Raw genomic sequence first — 24279 nt, forward strand, 5'->3', positions numbered from 1 at the left:
AAAGACAAAGTGTTTAAATGATAAAATAGTCTCAGGAGGGGACCTTCAACCTGTTAGGTTTTCCTTAAAATAGTAAATAAAAAATGTTTCAAGCAGAATTGTTTCCTGTTACTTATGGAAGAAAAGGACAAGTTAAGCTTACTACAGGATGTGAGATAAGCAATCCGATGTCTACACTGCTGTAGAGCAGATAGGTTTATCCCCTTTTCTGTTTTTTTTCTCAATATTTGCTAATCTCAGAATTCATAAACTTATGGTTGCTACACTGAATACTCAGTTCTGGAACATCTAGAAATGGCATTTTGTCATGCTATTATTTCTGATTAAATGTATTTTTATTTAAATCCAAGAATCTGTCTCTGTTCCTAGCCATAGCAATTAAACGTAATACTAGACTCATTAACACATCTGCATATCAGTGAAAAACTCCCTCACATCAGGAAATTCATTCTTCCCACCAAGAGTATAATCATTGGGGCTGGGGATGTGGCTCAAGCGGTAGCGCGCTCGCATGGCATGCGTGGGGTGCTGGGTTCGATCCTCAGCACCACATAAAAAGAAAGATGTTGTGTATACTGAAAACTAAAAAAAAAATATATTAAAAAATTCTCTCTTTAAGAAAAAAGAGTATAATCATTATGGCCAACTTTTCTCAGGCTTGTTTCTCATACCTTAATCTTTTATTATGCTGTTTTTGTGATAGATATTAATGAATAGTAGTATTTAGTATACATAATGAGTGTTCTATATTATTGGTATTCCTAAGCCTTTTATGAGAGATGCATCAGTGATCACCAGTATACCTTTTGATGATCATCAGGAGCTTTGAATGTTAATTGTCTGACACTTGATTGTTAGAGGAACCTATGTATTTATATAAACTACAAGTGATTCTATATGTACAATGCAGTCCTTAGAGTAAGATGTGATGCTTTAATGACCAAAGGCTCATAGAACTTCATTTCTGTAAACTAAAAGAAGCATCAGGGCTGAGGTGCAGCTCCAGTGGTAGGGTAATTGTCTAGCATGCTGGATGCCCTGTGACCAATCCCTAGTACATGTGTGTGAAGCATGTAATAAATGTTTGATGACAGAATAAGTAACAATTGCTAAAAATGGTGAGACTATTCATTGTAATAGTATCTACTATATGCTGAGAGTCCACTATTTTGATCTTTTATAACTAAGCTCTTAGGCAGATATTGTTTCTGTTTTATAGACACCAAAAACAATTCTTAAAAGTATTCCACAATGGACACAGATATTTTAGTGCTCAGGCACTCAGTGTGGGAAGATGTGAAACGAAATGTATGGTTGGTTTTATGAAAGTGGCATCTGAGAAAGTGAATGCGGCATGCTTGAATTGAGGACTTGATTAATCTGACTTTGTTAAACAGTTTGCATTAGTGAACTGCTTGTGGAAGTATGTTTCTGACCTGGAGAGATGAAGGAGGAGCTATGTGGTTAGGTGCAAAGCAGAGCTCAGGTTTTGGAGAGCTCTGAGGCATGAAACAGTGTGCTGATCACATGGATAGAGTTAAAGTTTCAGCAGAGTAACAAGAGGTTGGGATTGCTCCCTTTATAACCTTCTTTAGGTAACCTTTATAATGTTGAAACAAAAATAGATGAATTGTTATTAGGCTGAGCAAACCAATGGAAACCCAAAAATATACTTTGCTAGAATTTTTTAGATTAGTGGTGCTATTTTGTGGAGAAAAAAGGAGACATGATTAGAAAACACAGAAAGATATTTCTATGCATAGACATTCTAGTGGAAGAAAATTAATCCATAAAGCAAGAAAATGCTGGCAAATAGCAAAGTTGACACTAAGAAATGAAAAATTACACCAAATGTCTCACATTACACATGACAAACAAGGTATAGATAACATCAAATTTTATTTTGAGGGTGGAGTTGTAGCTCAGTGGTAGAGCACTTGCTTAGCGTGTGTGAGGCACTGGGTTCAATCCTCAGCACCATATAAAATAAATAAAACAAAGATACTGTATCCATATACAACTAAAAGAGAATTTTTAAAAAATCATACTGAGCATAGACATATCTCATTCTTTAGTGCCTTCTTGTGTGATATTACTATGTAAATTTTTGCTTAGTTTTAGAGAAAAACACATTTGATATCTATTTATCCTGTTGAATAATGTATGGACTTGAATGTTTCTAACCTCTGTTAACTTTTAATTTGATCCAATTATCTGCTGCAAAGCTGCTTTTTAAATGCCATCTCTGGTTGAGCTCAACAGATTCCACCACCTGTTAGCTCTACAACAATGTTTTAGCATCTTTCATCCATGTTCAAAGCAGCTACATGACCTTTGGGTACTTGCTCTACTGGTTGGACACTGTTGTCAAGAATATGAAGAAAGCTTCTTCTCACCTTTGCTTCTTTTACTGCACATATCTATCAGATTCTTTTGTAATGTGCCATAAATGACAAAAATGTGACACATACAATCCTGAAGCTGCAGACCCTCATTGCTTTTCCTTTGGCAAGTATCATCATGAATTCCACTGAATGTTCAGTATTGTTGACATTTTATGCATGAGTTTGGGACAAGGAGGGGGAAAGAAAGGATTTGTACATCAGCACAATATTCTTCCATTGAATTCATCTCTGTCTCCATTCTTTTCAAGGACTGACATACTCTTTACCAAGTAAATGAACAGCTTTATTGATCCATAACTGAATAAATCACCGGCCCTCACTTCCAAGTTAATTCTACTAATAGTTCATATAAGTCAGACTTGGGATACAAGAAAGTTTTATGGAATATTGAGATACAATGTCAAAAGTACACCATAGAATTGGTCTAACCCTTTTTAGATCTTCTAGATGCCAATGTGCAATTCTGAGATTACGTTCAACATACACAGACACCAAGTTCATTTAGAGCATGCCTCTAACTCTGCCAAGATATCACCTAAATGCTTATCCTTCAGTAATATTTAGTACTTCATAAACTTCAAATCAAATATAAAATGCGTAGTACCTTACTAAGTCATGAAACTACAGAACTGTAAATACATGCTATTCAGAATTTTTAATAGACTGCTATAGTTTTGTCAGCTTGGCAAGTATTAAGGAGCTTATGAGAGTTATGGAAATGGATTCATTTGACCCAAACTGCTGCCTTGTATTTCATGGCATCTGCCGCATTTTCATGACCAACGTGTGACAATGCAGAATAATGCTAGCCAATATATAAAATGAGAAAGCACAAGATTTAGTCAGATCTGGAACTCCAATACAGGATTTCAACTTTTTGAATATGTGATCTTGGGCAAATCATTTAATGTCAGGAGAACTTCCACAGGGATGTTGTAAGAATCCAATGAGACACTGACGGAGAAGTTCACTGTAAAGCAAATGTCTCAAATTCTGTACCAGAAATCACACGTTAGCATCAGAGAGGGAACTCTAGGTGTGAGAAAGGTATACTAAGCTCCACAGAGGAAAGGACATGATAGGGCCTGCAGCATAATTAACCTTTGTACAGAGGCTTTGTTTGGATTCACTATAATTTTCAATGTATTTGAGACACTAATAGGAATTTAAATCATTTTATCCTAGTTTTTCTAGTTAGTAAGAACTAATATACAAAGCAGTTACCCCTGCCAGGCACTGTACTGAGCACTTCAATAAGGTCACTTCCTCCCTATAGAGGAGGAAACCAGAGGCATGAGTTAGGGAAGGATCCACAAGCAAAAGGGATCACAGCCAGAATTCCATCCATGTTCACAGTGACTACTGAGCAATGCAGTATTCTGTATGTCAGCTCTTTTCGCCTCCTGTTACTCAGATCCCCGAAAGACTACGCCAGAATACTGACATCCTTTTCAGTACCTTTCCCGGCCTATTTCAGAAGCTTGTTTTGTGCCCTCTTGCTTTAGGATTTGCTAGGAGACTGTTTAAGTTGATAAACCTGCTAACACCTGGAGGTAGTAATTGCATTATTTATATGGGGGTCTCTAGTTTCTTAGGAGAGAGGGAAGTGCCGGACCCACAGGTAATTCTCAAACCTGGAACAATCGAATGCAGTCTGAGGAACGGTTAGACCGGAGGGCAGAATATGCCACGTCTGCAGCCACCTACTGAGTTGGAAAGACCTGGCTACCCAACTTTCCAAAGCAGGGGAATACTACAAATGGCACTCAGTGCCTGGGGAGCCTGCTTGCCACGACTCTTGAGAAATAGTTATTGCATGAAAAGGGCATGTAGAACAGTTTCCAGATTTCCCAACCACACAGACTTCTCCCCAGCTTTGGCTGTGGCCCTCAAAACGTGTGGTTTGGACTTGAATCTGGAATCGATACTCTCTCTAGCACCCTGTGCTTTCCCGGCCTACTTCAGAAGCCTGTTTTGTGCCCTCTTGCTTTAGGATTTGCTAGGAGACTGTTTAAGTTGATAAACCTGCTCACACCTGGAGGTAATAACTGCATTATTTATAGGGGGGTCTCTAGTATCTTAGCCTCCACAGGAGTGACAGCCTCAGGAATTCTAAGGCACCATGACAGCTCCCTGGGAGGCGGTTTTATGCCACACAGGAAGCTTGCACCTAGGATGGCTTCAAAGGGAACTGAGGCTGAAAGTTCTGGTGGCAGCAAGTTGATTCAACTTCCCGTTGTGCCTCACCTCCCAGAGTGTGTTTAAGCAGTGGGGGCCATAGCAACGTATTAATTTATTTGGAGCACAGTGGTCAAAGAAACTTTAATTAAGTGAAAAGAAAACCATGCAGGAGGGAGATTTACTTCAACTTTGAGTTTTCCTTAAAAATAGGAACAGTCTTAAAACCTTGGGTAAGGCACTAATCCAATTACTGAAGGCATTAAGCAATGAATCTTATTTTGCAAAATTATTTGAAAGGCCCAGGATAAAAGAAGTAGTGGAATAATATAACTACCTTTTGCCATGTGGCTTCTTTTTAAAATTTCTATTATTAGTTTCTCAGCAGATCTCACACCACCACAAAAAAAAAAGTCCACAAAAGACAGTAATTTACTCACAAAGAAAACACACCTCCAAACTTTATTAATAACCGATTTCTTTTTATTAGAGCTGATACAGTTGTGAAAACTGTACATTATACATTTTGGTTTCAAGGATTATAAATAAAGGAACTCACAGGTAGGGAGTTCTTTTTCACAGCAAGAAACTTTAAATAAACAAAGTCATGTTTTATTAAGTACATTGGCAGACTTCATGTGCTGTCCAAAATGTAGAGTACAGTATAACAACCCATTAGAAAGAGCCTTCATGTAAAATACAGCTGGGCACATTTTAGAAAAATACCAACAATTTGAGCTTTGTTTTAAAAAAGCTTATAAATCATACATATATTTATAAATGGAACAAACATGCTCACTTTATAAACATATCTTTTAGTTATCTGTTACCCATTATCTCCAAAGCATTACACATTTTAAATAAACACTTAATAAGATTAAATATTTTATTTTCTTAAAAAAAAATCAGCTTTCCCCAGCATAAGGAGCTAAAGGATTAGGAGGAGCAGTGAGAGTGCTGAGACCGACACAGGAACTTAAACGTTTGTTCTTGGGTAAAAACGTACTTCCTAAATCGAAAAAGTCAAAGCAAAAATGTAAAAAATAAATATACAAGTTGTAATTTTTCATTTGCTCTCTTTCTGCCGCCTTCTTTATTCCATATTGGTCACACCCAGGATTCTCAACATATTGTACTTCTGCAAAAAACACCACTGGGTTACTACCCTGCAGGTGACAAAGCATGCAGCCCACAACTGTGCTACCGTGGGAACTACGTGAACTGTCTCTTCTGCACTGAGAAGGTAGCTAGTAATGTAAAAAGAATTCGATTAAAACCAGGCAAATCATGAACATCTTTAGGAAGTGCTCCCCCTCCACAGAGTAATGTTTTCAAGAGATTTAACATACCTTTCCTCCCCTGATTTCTTTTTTTAATAATTACTTTTATAAAGACTATGCAGATTCTCTAAGCATGCTTCTGAGTAATAAAGGATAAATTATAAAACAGCAAAAAAAATCAGTATGTCAGAATAACAAAGGACAAATATTTAAAATAAAAATGTCTAAGTCTTTAAAATTCGAAATGAAGTTACAAAAAGACTTTTGAAAAACACGAAAGGCAGAAAATTGAGAAGCAGTGATTTTTAACAAGGTTTTATGCTCTACCTGAATGTATTCAACAAAAATTTAAGTTGGAAAGAAAATAAAAAGAGAAGAGTAGTTATTAATAGCATCTTGCTTAACTTTCATGGGAATTAACATAGCCACTGACAAGATTTTATTTGGTTGTAAAGTACGTCAGCAATGAAACTGAATCCTTTAAACACTGATTACTGCAATCCATGCAACATTTTGACTATACTTTAGAATTCTGTTGTCTTTCAGTTTTTAAAATTTAGCACCTCCTAAGTGCATAAATAATTCATCTCGGTCATGTTAAAAATATTTAAAATTATTTCTTTGGAAGGTATAATGCCTTCAGATTGTTAAGTTTTAAAGATAAATAAACTTTTATAGGCTTAAGAATAAACGACATAAAAAAATGATGTATTGCTATCAAAATAAACACATTTTCCACTAGCGTTTTGTTGTTTCTTTTCCTTGAGATGCAACATGTGCGTTTCGTCCAGCCAGGACCGCAGGTGGTAGGTGACTGTACATCGTATTTAAATAAACAGCAAAAATGAGCAGAGTCGTGCAAGCAAACGAAACGTTCTCTCCCGGAACATTCCAGGAGATGTTAAAGCAGCAGGTCATGGCATAAGACTGGTGAGTGATGCTGCTACCTATTTCTTCTAATGAGATAGGAGTGAATGTTGGAACCTCGTCCACAGCAACACAATCCTCCGACCGCATTCCTCGGGCAGTCGTTTCCCCAGCTCCCTACTAAAAACGTCAGATGGTAAAATAGTAAGGCAGCTGTTGACTTCCATCAAAAAAAAAAAAAAAAAATGCAGCTCCATACATTTCCAGTTTAGTCACACTCTGCTAGGACAGATGGAGTAGCCAATGCCAAGAACTTCGCCGGATGGGGCTGCTTCAGCAGATTTTAAAAAAGAATTATTATTAAGTTTTGTTCTCCAACATGGCTGTGTGCTTCAGCTCCCAGAGGACCCCAAAGCCACAAAGCATTCCCAAGGGGAACTGAACAGGTCCTCTGGCTGAATTTTCCAAGTGTCATCTCTCTCTCGCGATCCCATCCTAATTCCAAGCCTCCTTGCCTGTGTCTGAGTCTGACTGGGGTGTGCCATTTAAAGGGCTGACGACACCACGGCAGAGGACTGTGGGCTAACACCACTAGTTGTCATGACTTCACTGAAGGGTCAAAACAGTTACAGCATTAAGTAACTATGTTGAATCACATTCAGGCACAGCCAAAATAAAGTGAAGGACAATATGTCATTGTTTAAAAAAAAAAGTGCAAATTTGAATATGAGAATAGAATATTATTTACTGTAATTTGGTAGAGAAATTAAGGCTATTCTTACCTTTCCTAATTCCAATCAAGTTAGAAAGTGAACAAAAAGAATGGCCAACCCGATATTCAACAGCATGACAAGGACAATCATGACTGAATTAGGGCCCTGGAAGTGAAACAGAACAAAATAAGCATGATGTTTTCATGTTAATATCCATAACATATTGCCAAAACCAACTACCAAAAGTATAAAAAAACAAACATGGCTGCAGTAACTAAGGCATGAATGAGGAATGCAGCTCCTAAAGGTGTGAAATAAAATATAGCAAGGTTATGTTTAGATGGAGCTGTTGCTGAACTTTCACTTAAAAATGAATCCAGTCTTACTAAAATAAAAAAAAAATAGTAAATAGCAGATAGATCAGTAGAGAAGGAGGGAGGAAAGGGAGGCAAGTACTAGGGACTGACTTGGAGCAAATTAAATTCCATGCATTTATAATTATGTCAAAGTGAATGAACTCTAATGTTAGGTATAGCTAATATGAACCAATGGAAAAAAAATGGGCTGGGGTTGTGGCTCAGTGGTAGAGCACTTGACTAGCATGTGTGAGGCACTGGGTTCGATTCTCAGCACCACATATAAATAAATAAAATAAAGTCCATTGACAACTAAGAAAATATTTAAAAAAAAAAGGAATCCAGTCTTGAATTAGGTTAAAAATGTTTTTGATAATAACCTGCTCTATTCACCTCAAGACAGTGCACCCCACTCTAGGTTGAGAAAGTTTGCCACATGGGGGCTGCAGGCTGGTGTGCATTAGCGGTTGTGGTTAGATCCATTCAGATGAGGAAGAGTGTGTCCTCGAGGCAGGTAGAAAATGAGAGTAAAAATTTGAGGACAATGAAGCCGCCAAGAAAAAAAATCAGGAAAAACTCAAAATGAGATTCTTTAATTCCTGCTTTTTTCTGGTCCCCTTTTGGGATCCTACCTTCTTTTTTTTTTTTTTTTTTTTTTTTTTTTTTTGNCAATTCTTATTACACATACATACCACAATTTTTCATATCTCTGGTTGTATATAGAGTATATTGACACTATTTTGTGTCTTCATATATGTACTTGGATAATGATGTCCATCACATTCCACCATCCTTGCTAATCCTCTGTCCCTTCCTCTTCCCTCCCACCCCTCTGCCCTATCTAGAATCATCTATTCCTCCCATGCTCCCCCTCCCTACTACACTATGAGTCAGCCTCCTTATATCAGAGAAAACACTCGGCATTTTTTTTTTTTTGGTGGGGGGGATTAGCTAACTTCACTTAGCATTATCTTCTCCAACGCCATCCATTATCATTTTTAATACCTGAAGATTTATTATGATCTTGCTTCATGAGAAGGCAGTTGATACCATTTTAGATAATCAAACTGTCATCTAAAAGAGCTGGGCCAGCAAGTCTGATTAAGGCCCTAGAAGGAAAGGAACACTGGAGGTATTGTGAAGGAGGACTCCAAGTCCCCTAATCTGTTAGGAGAGGTAAAAGGTCGGTTTTCACTGGGAAGTGACTGCACTCCTCAGCATGGCCACCAAGGGGTGTGTGCCATTGCTATTTCTATGATGCTTTAGAAAAACATTCTAAATAAATCAAAAAACATTCTTTAGTAAGTAAAAATGGTTAAGTGGGAAATGGAATACTTTCAGAAGTTATTCCTCTAGGTCTAACTTTTTACTTCTCTAATCACAACCACACCATTACAGAAATAAAGTTACATTTAACAGAATGCAGAATCCTATTTTGATGACTGGAGTACCAGATACTCTGAGGCCCTCAGATTTTTGTTTACTTCAAACAAATAGGCCTCTCAGGGCCTATGTGCTCAGGACTGGCCCTCGGAGGGGCTACCTTCATTAGAAAGACGCAATCTTGGTGTTTACTATTAAAAGAGCATCTAATTCCTAAATAGCATTGAAGTGTTCCAAACTGGTCTTAAGAGGTAGGTAAGACAGGAAACTTTACTGTTCTTATTTTACAGATAAAGAAACATTGATACTCTATTTGGATATCAAAGAAGACAAGATTGAAACAATGTTGTTGAGGCCTCAAATGTCCTTCTAGTGGCAGCGTAAGGAAGACTGGAACTGCCACTGTGGAGCCCTCTCTCTCTGGGCCTTGGGCTTGGGTCATACATTACTTCCTGAAGGAGCTCTCCTCCTGCCCTGGGACACATCTCCCTGGTAGAGGTCAGGGTGCTCTGTTCTGTTGTCACATTTATTGTCATCTGTTGTTGCACTGCATGTTCTCACCTGGACCCTGAGCTTTATGGGGGACTCATTTTGTTCCCCACTGTATGCAGTTCATGAGCTGTGGGGGCACCCACTTCACTGGGGCAACCCGTATTTAATGAGACCCAGCATCTTCAAAACAGATTCAGGTACTGATGGAAGGACACCTGAGTAATGAGTAAAACGGGAGGGGGAATAAAACAAGGTGCCCTTGAGAGAGGGAGTATCAAGGAAAAGAAGACCCCCGGTTCTTAAACCCCAAGTAATGGGAGGAAAATAGGTTTTCATAATGCCAGGCAGAGGGCTAAACATTTCTAAGTAGATTATTTGTTGTTTATTCTTTACACGAGATTATTAGTTCCATTTTACAGAGCTTCAAGAGGGTAGATGTCTTGCCCAGGGTTCCTCAGCCCCTTTGAACAAATTACACAGGTAGACCTAAACCTCATCCTGTCCACTTGCAGCTCTAGGCTCTTTTCTCTACATCCTTGTTAAAGCCCTGGGCCTTAGTTTAAAAGCAATTTCCCATCAAATTCTTTAATATCACATTTTCATCTATGTCCTGTAATTTCCATAGTAGCAAATAAGTACCAAATCTTGCTAAGGACCAACTGCTCTTTTGGAAGAGTTATATCCCAAATTCATAGGAGAGTACTAACCTGCACAACATTTCACACAATTTTTCAGGGCTGAGAAATGCAGAAATAATTTAGGAAATTCCTACAACTCTGAAAATAATCATGATGATCTTTCAACATTCATAACTGAGTACAGAAATTCAGGAAATGCCATTACTGCTATATTCTTTGATTTGATTTGATTCATGAGTGGTATTATTTTAACTCTTTTGGGTCAATGTATTTAATTTGTAATTCTCAAAGATAACTTAGTGATATGAAAGATGAGGGAAAGTGGATCTGAACTGGATCTGGACAATATATAATGCAGAGTCAGTATCCTAAGGGGACCCAGGAACAGGGAAATCAACAGAGAAGGTACCTTTAGTAAAGCCAACTTTAAAAGCTTATGGTACGGGCTGTGGATGTGCATCGTTGGTAGAGCACTTGTCTAGCATGCGTGAGGCCCAGATTTGATCCTCAGCACCCCTCCCCCCAAAAGTTATGATAGCCTCAATCTTTAATGTTCATCCTATAAATCCTTCCAAAGTTCTGTGAATTTACCAGTCCCTTGCGAATTGGTTGGTATTCTGGGTTTGGATAATGTCTTGGGGTGAATTTAGTTCTCATCTTCAAGTTTTGGCTCACATCTCATTATACTGATAATCTGGATTCCTTGAATAATGAATAAATGCCTGGATAAATGCCTTATCCAGAATGAAAAATAAATAAATATGCATTTTTCTGAACACATATATATTTATCCTGGACATATTCTAACACACACATACGTATTTATTCTATCAGTGTAGCTCCATTTATAAAACTATTTTTAGAGATGACTTAGTGAAGATGAGAGTAATCCAGTTATGAGAGGTTCAAACCAACACCAGGTGAAAAATGAAAATCTGGGACACTATTTTAGATATCAAGCCGTGACCTCGGTGTTCTTCAGATACCCAGGCAGGCCACGGGGGTGAAAAGCTTTAAGGTGAAGTCCCATAAATATGATTGTGCGGGGCCAGTTGTAGCTTAAAATAGCAAAATGGAAAAAAAAAAAAGTCTTGCTTTTCAAGATCGATTGGGACAGGTGTAATGGAAACTACAGCAACGGGCAAACTGAAGTCCATATTAGAAGGCGTTAAACAAGCAAAAGTGGGGGTCAAAATATGGAAAGAAATTGTACCTTAAGGAATGAATGGAAATTTTCTTTTCATTAAGAGATAATCATTCACATTTAAAATTGTGAGAAATTTTCTGCTGGAAATAGTTTATTTATATCAAATGTAAAACTTCCCTAAATCATATGCAAAGAGCAAAGTTTAATTTAATATTAATAGAAAAATTCAATTATATAAATTTACATTTTTTTGGGAGATTCAAACTTGATCTGCAGGGATACTTTAAGTTTTACATAAATTCAAAAGAAAGATCAGGTAAATCTCAAAACAAACTTGGAAGCTGACCATAGTAATGGCTGAGAAAAAAAGTGCAGTCAGCTTTCAGGATAGATGGAGATTTCTGATTGGAGGACTCTTCACTTGTTGCCTTGTAATAAGGCTCAGACAGTTGTTCTGGCTCTTACCAGAGTTTCCATGTTCCAAAACCCTCTATGAATATCCACATCACGTAGGATGCACACTCCTGGACATGAGCCCACAGGTAACCATGCCCACATCCGTCACAAGTTTCCTAAGGCTGCTGAGCCTCCCTTCTCCTGCTTCATGATCAAGTTGTTAATTTGCTCCAAGTGTTAGTCTGTGTCCTAGAAGGTTTTCTGTATTTCTAGAAGATCAACATCCAGGGTGATCCTGAGGATGGATCAAATCTGTTAGAATATTTAGGAACTAATTACGCTTCAACTTGTACATTAGAAACATAATAGGCAATGCTTTCTGAGCATGTGCTCAGCACGGTACTAAGAACTTTGTGTTATCTCTAACACTTTAATTCTTTAATGTTGAGATAGGAATGAACGTATGAGGAAACTAAGGCAGAAGAGCAGTTAGTAAACTTGCCCAGAGTTACACAGCTGGAGAGCAGAGCTATGAACCCAGGTGTTTCAAATCTGTGCTCTTAGCTACTAGTCAGTTCTGCCTCAATCAGGAAAGTTGGTTGACTATAAAATCTCAGATTCAGGTTGGTCATCATCATGGTTTAGATATGAGGTGTCCTTCAAAAGCTCATATTTGGGACTATGCAAGAAAGTCTAGAGGTGAAATGAGCTCTAACCTGGATTAACTTATATGGATGGTACTTGTAGGCAGGTGAGGAGTGGCTGGAGGAGGTGGGTCACTGGGACTGTGCTTTGGGGTTGATTGATATTTTGTCCCTAGTGAATGGAGCTCTCTTTGCTTCCTGGTGCCATGTCCTGAGACGCTTTCCTCCTCTAAACTCTTTTGCCATGATGTTCTGCCTCATCTTGGGCCCACAGCTATGGAGTCAGCCATTTACAGACTGAGACCTCTGAAACTATGAACCTCAAATAAACTTATCCTCTTCTAATTGTTCTTATCAGGTCTTTTGGTCACAGTGACCAAAGCTGACTAAAACAGTCATCCACCTTACAGATGGAGATTCTGACTCAAACTGAATCTCTCACTGCCTACAAAAAGAACATTAACTGATTTGTTCTGGGTTTCCCTCAAATATTGGATTTAGTGTGAATGTTTCTATGAATTTTAAATTGTGATCTGTAAACTTCCCACTTACACAATGCCTTCATCTAAGAATTGTAGGGAGTCTTCTACGGTTTAAAGGCCCCTCACAGACTACCCTTGTAATGATGGGGTCACTTCCTAACTCCTGGAGGAGGTTGTCAGGACTATGAAAGGCAGCTTTCTGTCATCATGAAGAAGACAACATTTTCACACAAAGGTGCCAAGTGACCCTGTCACCTTCACACATAGGGGCAGCCTGAAGTCTGGGAGGCTGCAGAGCTGCTGGGCCCTCTCTCTTCCTGGTTGTGCACAGGAACCCTCAAGACTGACCCCTGCAGGTTGAAGATGCCTGGCTAAATCCAAGAACCATGATTCCTCATATAAGCAGAACAGATGCTTTTTCTAAATCAGGAGGCTGTGAAGTCACCAAACATATCTACAGTACTGCTTCACAGAAGATGCTTGCAGGTTAAAACTAGGAAAGTCAACAGGGCCTTTGTTTTTTTTAAACCACAGTTTAATGAGCAGGACATTGGGGCATATGTTTCCCCTGTAGAGTTATGGAAGTCCACTGAACATACTACTAGATATATAAAAGTATAAGCTTGAAGGCCTGTTTGAATTTCCCCCTTATAAATCAGATAATACTGATCTATCTAGAAATAGATAGTCTATCTCCTTTTTCTATCTCATGGATACACATAAGAGAAATCATTATTACCTTTAACAAATTCAGCACTGATAATATTAACTTAACATCAGGATACTGACAAATCAATGTTAAGCATTTTAAAAATGAATGCTTGCTGAACAGCCAGAATCTCATAATATTAGCCTATTATGAAAATCATTTAGCTCCATAGAGGTTGACTCTTGGGTAATCCAGCTAATCCGATTAATTCACATTTAGCTAATTTAAAAGTTGAGAACCTGGGGACAAAGAGAACTAGTGTTTTATAGACACTAGCAAAAGAGACATGAGAAATTTCAAGTATAAATTAATTCAAAAGATGAATTGTGCTAGTTTAATCCTATGAGTAAATGGAGCTGCCCAAACTGAGATACCAATGTTATAACCTTGTTGGCCAAGACACTAGTCTATATCAGTATGCACATGTCTCTGACATAACCAGTACATATCAAGTGAGCTGTGGCTTATTCCCTAGCTACATTTAACACCCACTGCCTCAGTGTCAAAGGCATGTGAAGAGGTCACCAGGTCATTTTTTAAATCAATAATTACTTAGCTTCAGGTTAATATGAATTCTACAGAATTTGATAACATACTAACTCCACATATTATCCAACAAATAAATCTGACATGAAGAAGCATATAGGCATTTTTTTCATTAACACAGAACATTCTGGCCAAATAATAAATAAATGTTCAAGATTCACTGATAATAACTAGGATCTACCAGAAGACTGAAATTGCCAGAGCATTTACATTCTGAAATTAGAAGACCAAAGTCATCCTCTTCAACTGCTAAAAAATTTCTCTTTTGGGGAAGAAAAATGTTCTCGCTGCAAAGCCAGGCTCATTAAGTAAACTCCAAGCTAAACATTTATGAGAAGAATTCACAATGCTAGAAGAGATGTTCTTTTGTGTAAAGATGCTGGCCACAGTGTGTGTGGGGGGTCTAGGGAGGGTTCAGAACTCCCTCCTAGAGCTCTGGGAGGGAAAGGCATGTTTCCTTTCTAGCAGTCAGAGCACAAGCCACCATGAAGATCACCAAGAAGAGCGGACAGAGGCTTGCTAGAATGTGAGGTGGTCCTAGGTTGGTCAGGTCTTGCCTGCCTGAGTTAATGTCTAAGGTAGGCAACTGCCTGGAGAGCTCTTGCTAGCTCAAGCTACAAAGGTGTTACACTCTAAATAACCCCGTGACCCAAGGACTTCTGTGAGCCCAGGCAGTTATCGAGATCCGCACCACCCTCTGTGGCTCCCTGAAAGAACCAAAGGGGAGGAAGGAAAAGAAAACACTTGGGGTGAGACTTACTGAATTGGCTTCTTTTTCCAAAGGGCACGAATCGTTGCTTGCTGGATTCTTTGGTATAGCAAGTTCAGACTTCTTAGCTTTTGGCTCAGCTTTGCTTTCTTTGGCAACTGGTTTTGTCACAGGTTTGGGGGGACTCCACTTGTTAGGCGATGGCTTGTGCACCAGTGCTGAGGAAGACTGGCTCGCTTCATCATCGTCCTCCATGTGTTCTGGAGGGTGCTGGGGGGCATTCAGTTTCACATAGTAGCCGTGATACTGAGAATGCAGCTCCCCATTACTGGGGTTGGGGATGTGGTGGCGGCCAGAGTACTTGGACTGGGGCACGATGGCTCCGACCTCCTTTGAGGGAGCCTTTGACATCAAGGGCTTATTGACGACAGCTGTCACCTGCTCGTCAGCCATACTCCTTTTATCTTGATTGAGTCTGGCCCCAGAGCTGGGGTTTTGCTTCTTCATGGACTTTGGGGAAGGAGGTTGGGGAGAGTGGCTCTGTTTGGGACTTGCCTCAGGAGACCTGGGGGGTGTCGTGCCTTTGCGATAAAAATGAGGAGATTCCTTTGGGGTAGGTGGCTTTTCTGGTACCTTTTCTTCTGGGTTTTCTTTAGCATCTACACCTTCCTGTAATCTCTGTTTGATGTAATCGGGACCTGGGAAAAAAGAAAAAAAGAAAAAAAAAAAAAAAAGAAAAATAAGGTGTAAAGTCTTGTATATCAGGTTTCTCTATAGTTTTTTTGCTAAAGGAGATTAACTTTTTCCCCTTTAAATCCGTTTACAAGGCTTTGACTAAGCATGAACACATTTCATTCTCCAGGGAAAGATACTGTTTATTACTGAAAGGGTACTTTTAGGACAATACATTCTGTTAATTGTCCTATTTTGATAGGCATAAAAATCAATCAACTCTGACTTCCCTAATAATTGTATTATTCTTCTGTACCTGCAGAACATAGAGATGAAATTCATGTTGGTAGAGGAACACCATAATTAACCTATTTATCCAAATTAGCACTGTACAGTTAAAACACAGAAAGCACATTCTTATATAAAGAAGTGACTCTTGTATTTGAAAATATAATAATGTATCAATATTGTAAGGCAAACCCTGCAGATAACATATTGGTAATGATCTGTCATCAAAGAATCATTAAAACTTTCTAGTTGGGTGCTGAGGTTGTGGCTCAGGGGGATAGCGCTCATCTAGCATGCATGAAGCATCCTCAGCACCATATAAAAATAAAGAGATTGTGTCCACCTAAAACTACAAAATAAATATTTAAAAAATCCCCCAAACCAAAAACTTTCTAGTTGGGACAACTCCTGTAGTTTAGGATGTGCTGTACAAATCCTTTCCAGGTTGTCCATTCATAGCTGTGACAAACAGATGTTCTGTAGGTGTCCAAGTCAAGACAAGGCAGTTGTCTTTGAGGCTGCAGCCTCAGGATTTTGATTTACTTCATATACTTCATGATTGTTTGTAACAATCATGTTATTTTCTAGGAATAGAAAAATGTTCAGTTTTTAAAAAGTGCATGTTTACCAGGAATAAGTTATAAAGAAGCAGAGTGCATCAAAAGATGGTACAGGCTGACAGCACTTAAGGATGCCTGTGGTCCTGACAGGGGCAGCTTGGGGGACCTGGGACAGTTCTTCAAGGCAGCACCCTCCTCTTAGGCACGTTAGGTCTCTGCCTCTCCCCACGACCCAGTCCCGTGCACACTTTGGCCACCACTCCTCCCAGCTGCTTTCCATTACCATGATATGAGGTCAAGGTCACACACAATGTGGTTGGCCACCTTTGTAAATGAGCAGGAGCTGACAAACCATCTCTCAAGTCTATGGTGGGGAAGCCATCCTCTCTTACTTGCTGCGAGATCACTGACCAGCTCTTGCCAACTCCAGAGCCCTGGAGGAAGGTTCATCCTCCTTCCTGCCTCCAACCCTACTCCTCACTCCAAACCAGCAGAAGATTTATAGAGGGCTGAAGAACAATTATCCTTATTTATTAGAAATACATGTTGCACACTTAATATGCTTAACTCTTCTTTCCATGGTGGTCTATGTAATAAGTTATTGTATTAAATTGCTATTTATTATGCCAGGCATTTTCCAAGATTTAAAGGCCCATCAAAACCTTAGGAAGTAGCTGTTGTTATCCCCATTTTACTCATGTGGTAACAGTCTTAGCAGCTAAAAAAAACCCAAAGTCATATATAGCCTTTAAGGTAAAATATAATGCAACATATGATGTAACATTTTAAAGTCAGGATGAGATTTCCTGAGAACGCACAAACGTAGGGTGCACCAAGGTCCCAAATGACTGCATTAACACAATTTCTGTCCTTTAGTGGAAAATTTCCCACCCCTTGGGATTTAAGTTTCCCAGTCCTGTTAACATCACTTGTCAATAATTGAGATTTCCTTTCAAAATTTGAAGATACCAAATTTGAAATAGAGATACTACCTTGCATTCTACCAGATCATAATGGAATGAAATTAGAAATCAATGATAAAATAAGAAAAAAAGCTACTCCAACACCTGGAGACTAAATAATATGGTACTGAATGAACAATAAGTTGCAGAAGACATCAAGGAGCAGATTCAAAAATTTTTAGAGGTGAATGAGAGCACAGATACAACCTATCGAAATCTCTGGGACACTATGAAAGCACTTCTAAGAGAAAAGTTCATTGCATGGAGTTAATTCTTTATAAAAGAAAAAGTCAACAAATAAATGACTTAACATTACATCTCAAAACCCTAGAAAAAGAAGAAAAAAATCAACACCAAAAGCAGTAGAAGGCTGTAAATAATTAAAATCAGAGCTGAAATCAATGAAATGGAAACAAAAGAAACAATTGAAAAAATTGACAGAACAAAAAGTTGGTTCTTAGAAAAAATAAGTAAAATTGACAGACCCTTAGCCATGCTAATAAAGAGGAGAGAAAACTCAAATTACTAACATACGTGATAAAAAAAGGAAGTATCACAATAGACACTATAGAAATACAGAAGATAATCAGAAATTATTTTGAAAACTCTGAAAATACCAAAGGCATTGACAAATTTCTAGAGTCATATGATTTGCCCAAATTGAATCAGGATGATATACACAATTTAAACAGATCAATTTCAAGCAACGAAACAGAAGACACCATCAGAAGCCTACCAACCAAGAAAAGCCCAGGTCTGGATGGATACACAGCCAGGTTCTACAACACCTTTAAAGAAGAACTAATACCAAAACTCTTCAATTTATTTCAGGAAATAGAAAAAGAGGGAGCACTTCCAAATTCTTTCTATGAGGCCAATATCACTCTGGTTCCGAAAGCAGGCAAAGACACATCAAAAAAAAAAAAAAAAAAAAAAAAAAAAAAAAAAAAAAAAAAAAAAAAAAAAAAAAAAAAAAAAANNAAAAAAAAAAAAAAAAAAAAAAAAAAAAAAAAAAAAAAAAAGAAAACTTCAGACCAATATCTCTAATGAACATAGATGCAAAAATTCTCAATAAAATTCTGGCAAATTGAATACAAAAACATATCAAAAAGATCGTGCACCATGATCAAGTGGGGTTCATCCCAGGGATGCAAGGTTGGTTCAACATAAGGAAATCAATAAATGTAATTCGTCACATCAATAGACGTAAAGATAAGAATCATATGATCATCTCAATAGACCCAGAAAAAAGCATGTGACAAAATACAGAACCCCTTCTTATTCAAAACGCTAGAAAAATTAGGGGTAACAGGAACATACCTCACATCATAAAGGCTATCTATGGTAAGCCCCAGGCCAACATAATTCTAAATAGGCAAAAAAATTAAGGCATTCCCTCTAAAAACTGGAACAGGACAAAGATGCCCTCTTTCACCACTTCTATTTAACATAGTCCTTGAAATACTGGCCAGAGCAATTAGACAGATGAAAGAAATTAAAGGGATATAGATAGGAAAAGAAGAACTCAAATTGGCACTATTTGCTGATGATATGATCCTATACCTAGAAGACCTTAAAAGTTTCACCATAAAACTTCTAGAACTAATAAATGAATTCAGCAAAGTAGCAGGACATAAAATCAACACCCATAAATCAAATGAATTTCTGTATATCAGTGACAAATTCTCAGAAAGGGAAATGAGGAAAACCACCCCATTTATAATAGCTTCAAAAACAAAACAAAATAAAACTTGGGAATCAACAAAAGAGTTGAAAGATCTATACAATGAAAATTACAGAACCCTAAAGAAAGAAATCAAAGAAGACCTTAGAAGATAGAAAGATCTACCTTGCTCTTGGATAAGCAGAATTAATACTATCGAAATGACCATATTACCAAAAACACTATATAGATTTAATGCAATTCCGGTCAAAATCCCAATGGCATTTCTCATAGAAATAGAAAAAGCAATCATGAAATTCATCTGGAAAAATAAGACACCAAGAATAGCTAAAGCAATCCTTAGCAGGAAGAGTGAAGCAGGTGGCATCACTATATCAGACCTTAAGCTACACTACAGAGCAATAGTAACAAAAACTGCATGGTATTGGCACCAAAAGAGACTGGTAGACCAATGGTACAGAATAGAAGGCACAGATACTAACCCACAAAATTACAATTATCTTATATTAGACAAAGGTGCCAAAAACATGCATTGGAGAAAAGATAGCCTCTTTAACAAATGGTGCTGGGAAAACTGGAAATCCATATGCAACAAAAAGAAATTAAACCCCTATCTCTCACCATACACAAAACTTACCTCAGTGTGGATCAAGGCCCTAGGAATAAAACCAGAGACCCTGTGACTAATAGAAAAAAAAAGTAGACCCTAATCTCCATCATGTGGGATTAGGCCCCAACTTCCTTAATAAGACTCCTTTGGCACAAGAATTAAAATCAAGAATCAATAAATGAGATGGAATCAAACTAAAAAGTTTCTTCTCAGTGAAAGAAACAATCTGTGAGGTGAATAGAGAGCCTACATCTTGGGAGCAAATCTTTACGCCTCACGCATCAGATAGAGCATTAATCTCTAGGGTACATAAAGAACTCAAAAAGCTAAGCACCAAAAAAAAAAAAAAACAAAAACAAAAAAACCAAATAACCCAATCAATAAATGGGTCAATAACCTGAACAGACACTTCTCAGAAGAGAATATACAATCAATCAATGAATATATGAAAAAATGTTCATCATCTCTAGCAATTAGAGAAATGCATATCAAAACTAAGATTTCATCTCACTCCAGTCAGAATGGCAGCTATCATGAAGACAAACAACAAGTGTTGGTGAGGATGTGGGGAAAAAGGCACACTCATACACTGCTGGTGGGACTGCAAATTGGTGCAGGCAATATGGAAAGCAGTATGGAGATTCCTTAGAAAATTGGGAATGAAACCACCATTTGACCCAGCTATCCCTCTCCTCAGTCTATACCCAAAGGACTTAAAAACAGCATGCTACAGGGACACAGCCACACCAATGTTTATGGCAGCACAATTCACAATAGCTAAACTGTGGAACCAACCTAGATGCCCTTCAGTAGATGAATGGATAAAAAAAAATGTGGTATACATATATGATGGCATATTACTCAGCAATAAAAGAGAATAAAATCATGGCATTTGCAGGTAAATGGATGGAGTTAGAGAAGATAATGCTAAGTTAGCCAATCCCCCAAAACCAAATGCCGAATGTTTTCTCTGATATAAGAAGGCTGATTCATAGTGGGATAGGGAGGGGGAATGTGGGAGGAATAGATGAAATCTATTAGACAGGGCTAAAGGGTGGGAGGGGAAGAGAGAAGGTATGGGTTTGGAAATGATGGTGGAATGTGATGGACATTATTATCCAAAGTACATGTATGAAGACATGAATTGGTGTGAATATACTTTGTATACAACCAGAGATATGAAAAATTGTGCTCTATATGTGTAATAAGAATTGTAATGCAATCCACTGTCATATATACATAAAAATTAATAAAAAAAAAACAACTGCTATTTCCTTTCCAAATTTGGTAAGCATCCTTCCCACTGTCTTTTGTGATGCTCTACAACTGAGCCACATCCCCAACCCTTTTTATTTTGAGACAGGGTTACCCAGGCTGGTCTTGAATTTTTCATCCTCCTGTCTCAACCTTCCAAATCACTGGGATTATAGGTGCATACCACCAGGCTTAACCAAGTGCTCTCTTTTAAAAATTGGCTACTTTCTTTTAACTCCTCCTTCAAAGATGGTGGTGAGTTCCTGGCCCAGCTAGAGGCATTGCTCGGATGAAGAAGAGGGGCAAATGCAATATGTGCAAAAGATGACATCTTTGTTTCTGAATTCTTCCCTTGGTGCTGTGTGCTGGACACTGAGGAAGGGAGGAAGCACCATGAGGAAGCACAAGAGGTGATTATGTTTCCCATCAGCAGACTCAGCCCTGCTTTTTACATTTGTTCATTTATTTTTGATGCCTGGAATCAAATCCAGGACCTCACCCATGCTAAGCACCAGGTCTACCATTGAGCTGCACTTCCAACCTTTGCCCCTACTCATTAAAGTCCAAAATGTCTTTCATACTGGTCCTCTGGGGAGAAGCCCCTTGTGATTCTATTGCAGATTTACTTTTACAACCCCTCATCTTCTGTGGTAAAGTATACTTTCCTGAGAGTCTGACACATATCCTAAAATATGTCACCCCTTTGTCCAAAATGCCATCAGAGTTGGCTTTATTTGTGTTTTACTGTCATTTGATTTTATAGCTTTGCTGAACCTACCCATCTAGGTCTGGAAGTGAATGTATGGAGCAAAGACAATTAAGATAGTCCAGACTCTTGGAGCTGATGGAATTTTAATGTAAAACACACAACACTGAACCAATTACACAAATGACTAAGTGCTTATAATGTCCTTAAAGGATAAGTGCAAAAGTCATATTTGCAAAAAAATCGCCAGTATCTATCTCAAGATTAAGGAACATTAAATGCTCATGTTTAACTTAATTACACACAGAGAAAAATGTGGAGAAAATAATAGACTCTGGCAAACATGATTAGCTATGTATTTTTAAAGTTGGAAGGAAAAGGTAAAGAGATGATGAATGGTGGGAGAGATGATAAAAGGCCCATGTGTTTCATTTTGAAAATGGGACTGTGACAGTGCAGCTTACAAATTCAGGATTAATCTCAGTGACATTTGGCCTCACCTGCATTTACTGTGGAAAGCATACAAACAGCAGAAATGGGAGTTGCTTCGACAGATTCCCAATCAAAGGGACAGCTGTCAGCTGAGGCAGAGACTGAGGAAAAGCTGACCAGTACAAGATGCTGTTTGCTGGGAGGGACTTAGGCAACTCAATTATACTGGTTCAAGAAAAATTAATTTTGTAAGACAGCACTTTAGGATATACTTTAATTATTGGAAAATTCCTATAAAACTTGAATATTATACATTATGTATTATGTAGGTGTATGACTTAGCTTTTGCATCAGTGTGACCAAAATTCCTGTCATGAACAACTTAGAGGGAAAGTATTTGGGGCTCATGGTTTCGGAGGTCTCAGTCCATAGACGGCCAACTCTACTGCTCTGGGCCCAAGGTGAGAAAGCACATCAGGGCGAAAGGAAGAGGCCCAGTGAAAGAAAACGGTTACGTTCATGGAGGAATCAGGAAGCAGAGAGAGGGCAAGAGAAAGGGGCCATAGGGAAGATGCACCTTTCCAGGGCACACCGCCAGTGACCTACCTGCTCCATCCACATACCATCTGCTCACAGTTACCATCTAGTTATTCAAACTAGGATGGACTGATTAGGTTACAGTTCTCATAATCCAATCACTTTACTTCTGAACATTCATGCATTAACACAAGGGCTTCTGGGGAGACTCCTCATACCCAATCCATAAACATGCTTTTATAAAGAGTAAAGGGAATTCTTCCCACTTCTTAACTTATACTATATTATTAGTAACAGGTCAAATTGAAGATAATTTGTCCATTAAAGGAATTTTTATTAATGGTTTTATAAAGCTAAATTTTGGACTCCTTTGATTTCTTTTTTTTTTTTAAATAATTTTTTAGTTGTCAATGAACTTTATTTATTTATATGTGGTGCTGAGAATCAAACCCAGTGCTTCACACATGCTAGGCAAGCACTCTACCACTGAGCCACAACCCCAGTCCTCATTTCTTTAAAAAAAAAAACAAACATATTTTTAGTTGTAGATGGATACAATATCTTTATTTTATTTACGTTTTATGTGGTGCTGAGGACTGAACCCAGTGCCTCATATGTGCTAGGCAAACACTCTACCAACTGAGCCACAGCCTGAGCTCCTGAATTCATTTCTTATCAAGTTTTTTTTTAATTCTCAAATACAAGTCTAATCACTCTTTCAATTTCAGAAGTCTGGTGTGGCACAGGTTTTTCGCCCCAAGTGCATGAGGAAAAGCATGTCTTACATAATTGCTTTTGCCTACTCTTCTAAGATGAGTTTTTCCAGGTATATTCACCCAGATTCATCAACAAGGCTTTGATGAAACTCTAAATCTGTTGAGCTCAAAGAATTGACTAGAGCCAGGTGTGGTGGCACACACCTATAATCCCACACCAGTAATCTCAGGAGGCTAGGGTAGGAATGTTCCAAGTTTGAGGCCAACCTGGGCAACTTAGACCCTGTCTCAAAATAAGATTAAAATGGGTGTAGATGTAGTTCAGAGGTAGCACACTCCTGGGTTCAATCTATGATGCTATCACCACCACCACAATGAAAAAGAATTTACTAGAACAATGAAAGTATATTTTAACACCAAAGTTTAGATTTAAAAAAATGCCTAGCTTTATTATGCTTTTGAAAATGGCTGGCTAAAGAAATACACACACTCCCATCAGGAACTATACTTGCAGCCAATCCTCAGCCAAACCTGAGGTGCTATCCTCAGAGATTTTTATTTAGTAGGTACAAATCAAAGCTCTAGAAATCTTAATGTTCATCTAATGCTCCAGATGATCCTAGTATACCAAGTCACAGGTGTATGAAAGCATGCAAAAAAAAATGCACATGTTGACTGGATGTGGTCCTCATACCAGCCTCATATGACTACATCCAGTTGGAAATGGTTCCAAAGTAGCACAGTCATGTGACAGCTGGCCAAACAATAAGTATATACAGCTAGCTTTTCCATAGTAAGATGGAATGATTTTTAAACAAGACATTTAATATAATGCAGAGGACAGAAGTTTTTCCTGGAAGGCACATGCTGTGCCCGCTACTTGTCCTGTGTGGTTGTGTGTGTTAGCAGTGCG

At 38.2% G+C, this 24279-nt stretch overlaps 1 protein-coding gene across 1 annotated transcript in view; it reads right to left on the reverse strand.

The window, feature by feature from the left end:
* Positions 1-5047: 5047 nt before the first annotated feature.
* The window catches only part of Jph1 (junctophilin 1), an 80265-nt gene continuing 61033 nt past the window's right edge, over positions 5048-24279 (reverse strand). Inside the window, 3 exon segments of the mRNA XM_015485878.2 lie at positions 5048-7339; positions 7513-7608; positions 14997-15643. Of these exon segments, the coding sequence (XP_015341364.1) occupies positions 7528-7608; positions 14997-15643 (728 nt within the window). The 3' untranslated portion in view covers positions 5048-7339; positions 7513-7527.

Source organism: Marmota marmota, unplaced genomic scaffold (genome assembly GCF_001458135.2).
Source record: "Marmota marmota marmota unplaced genomic scaffold, marMar, whole genome shotgun sequence".
NCBI classification, from domain to species: Eukaryota; Metazoa; Chordata; class Mammalia; order Rodentia; family Sciuridae; genus Marmota; species Marmota marmota.